Source organism: Oratosquilla oratoria, chromosome 24 (genome assembly GCF_046742065.1).
Source record: "Oratosquilla oratoria isolate Oo_2021 chromosome 24, ASM4674206v1, whole genome shotgun sequence".
Lineage (NCBI taxonomy): Eukaryota > Metazoa > Arthropoda > Malacostraca > Stomatopoda > Squillidae > Oratosquilla > Oratosquilla oratoria.
In genome coordinates, this window is record NC_134800.1 from 16,781,484 (window position 1) to 16,783,983 (window position 2,500).

General features: G+C 41.0%; 2 protein-coding genes across 2 annotated transcripts in view; both read right to left on the reverse strand.

Annotated features, from left to right (window-relative positions):
• LOC143038479 (ficolin-2-like) overlaps window positions 1-2,500 on the reverse strand; it is a 224,632-nt gene that overhangs the window by 166,746 nt on the left and 55,386 nt on the right. The gene's annotated exons all lie outside the window — the stretch shown is intronic.
• Window positions 659-2,500, reverse strand: part of LOC143038477 (microfibril-associated glycoprotein 4-like) — a 2,881-nt gene continuing 1,039 nt past the window's right edge. The window contains exons 2-3 of the mRNA XM_076207709.1: window positions 2,436-2,500; window positions 659-945 (exon numbers count right to left, since the gene is read on the reverse strand). The exon at window positions 2,436-2,500 is cut by the window's right edge and continues 37 nt beyond it. Of these exons, the coding sequence (XP_076063824.1) occupies window positions 780-945; window positions 2,436-2,500 (231 nt within the window). The 3' untranslated portion in view covers window positions 659-779. The remainder of the gene's footprint in view (window positions 946-2,435) is intronic.

The following is a 2,500-nucleotide window of genomic DNA, read 5'->3' on the forward strand; positions in this document are numbered from 1 at the left end:
TAAAAAGGCACATGCACACGCACTGGTAGTGACCCATTTGAGGAAGGGGAGGATGACCATCTTTTGTGTTTGAGTGCAGCAGTGTCTCCTCTCAGCTTAATTCTATCATGCACGACTATGTCTTTCTCACCTGGACATCTAACGCCTCTAGTAAAATAATATTTTTTTCTATAAGCCTGGAGGCCTGCATAACACTTGATGCAGGTTAATCTTTCAAGCGATTAGAAAAGACCAGAGCTGAGAATATTTTCACACTAAACTCTGTCCAGCCAATTGATAATGTTCTCATGTCGCCAGTGACTTGGTTTAATCTAAATTTAGGAAGAAACAATTTCGTTCCCCACAAAGACACTCAATGAAAAAAGAATCCCCGCTGGCAGAGGCGATGAAGTGCAGAACTGTTCGAAGTTTTGGGATCTATTTGAATGACGAACTAAGCAACAATGTGTTGTGATGTCCGCAATTGGTCGCTTTGTCTCCATGGTTAATTGCCTGTGTCTCCTCCTACATCCAGTCAAAGATGAACTACACCTGACACAACTGTCGCAATGAAAACGTAGATACCTTTCTGAAATCACGTAAAGAATCTGAACAGTTAGCAGTTGACACACACACACACACACACACAAGGTAAGCAAAACTAATAAGGTAGCAGTGATCGTATCAAGTCTTTATTTCTCAGTGATTAAAGTACTATTTTCAAATTATCTGTTGTACACTTCTCTCGAGCTTTGAATATAGAACAAAGCACGGATATTTACATATGTATTCTGTTTCAGTTACCCAGAGGGCCTAATTTTCATTTCCACTCTTCGCAGAGAGTAGTGTTGTCCCCTCCAAGGAGACCATGTTACTCCATCTGCGTAGGACTCCGTCGGCCCCTTCAGGTACTTGCCGTTGAGGTTTGACGAATGGCATTTGGTATACCACCATGCGCCCTTAAAGCTAAAGGGAGGAGGTCTTCATAAGAGTATGCATTTTATGTTCGGGCTATAGTCATGTTCACAAGTATATGTTGTCACATGGACATCAATGATTTTATACTGCAGTGGTACACGTACATATGGCCAGGAATAAGGAAGAAATCTTAGGGGACTACCAAAAAATAAATAAATAAATAAATAAATAAATAAAATACAATGTGAATGAATGGATGTGTGCGTGCGTGCGTGTGTGTGTGTGTGTGTGTGTGTGTGTGTGTGTGTGTGTGTGTGTGTGTGTGTGTGTGTGTGTGTGTGTGTGTGTGTGTGTGTGTGTGTGTGTGTGTGTGTGTGTGTGTGTGTGTGTGTGTGTGTGTGTGTGTGTGTGTGTGTGTTTTGTGTGTATGTGTGTGTGTATGTGTGTGTGTGTGCGTGAGTGTGTGTGTGTGTGTGTGTGTGTGTGTGTGTGTGTGTGTGTGTGTGTGTGTGTGTGTGTGTGTGTGTGTGTGTGTGTTTTGTGTGTGTGTGTGTGTGTGTGTGTGTGTGTGTGTGTGTGTGTGTGTCTGTGTGTGTGTGTGTGTGTGTGTGTGTGTGTCTGTGTGTGTGTGTGTGTGTGTGTGTGTGTGTGTGTGTGTGTGTGTGTGTGTGTGTGTGTGTGTGTGTGTGTGTGTGTGTACGTGCGTGCGTGAGTGTGTGTGTGTGTGTGTGTGTGTGTGTGTGTGTGTGTGTGTGTGTGTGTGTGTGTGTGTGTGTGTGTGTGTGTGTGTGTGTGTGTGTGTGTGTGTGTGTGTGTGTGTGTGTGTATGTTTGTGTATGTGTCTGCCTATTGAAAATATATGTAGGAAAGACGCTACGTCCGCAGGATACCAGTTCTTTATCCCCCATGAAAATATGTATTTCTTTATTATTTTGCGTTTTTCAACCTAGACTCTATCATATTCTAAGATATTCTAGGAGCTGATGCATCGATATAGATATTTCTTATACATGTGCTCCTTTTTCATTTTGTTCATATGACCCAGTAATTTTCTTTCGTCCCAAACCAAGTGATTTTCTATCAGTTTTATCCACATCGTTTGATAACCTTAATGTTACACCAAATATTCTCTTCTTGTTCTTTCCTCCATTAAGGCAGCTCCATTGATTTTGATTTCTTTGTACGTTTTCACTACAGGTTTACAAATCAGTCTGTTTGCTGCTCCCTGTATTCTCTCAATATTATTTTATATCATTTTTCTGAGGAAAGTCAAGCGCACTCCTGAAAAATCTAATCTAGGGCGGACCAATTATTCGATGAAATTTTCCTCCCTTCTTCCATATGGAGGTAGACCACTATGTTTGTCAATAGTCTTCATGTTCCACCCACGGTTTTAGTAATATGGCTGTCAAGGAACAATGAATTTTCAACTGAAACTTCTATAACTGTCTTTTTTCCGTGATTAATTTCCCAATGAAGTTCATCTAAGACACGTAACATGTGCATATATGTATTTGATAAAGGTAAAGGTATCTTACCTGACAGCACAATTTTCTCCATACACGTCGTTATCGCTATCTTGAGTCGTGAACTTGTAACCTGA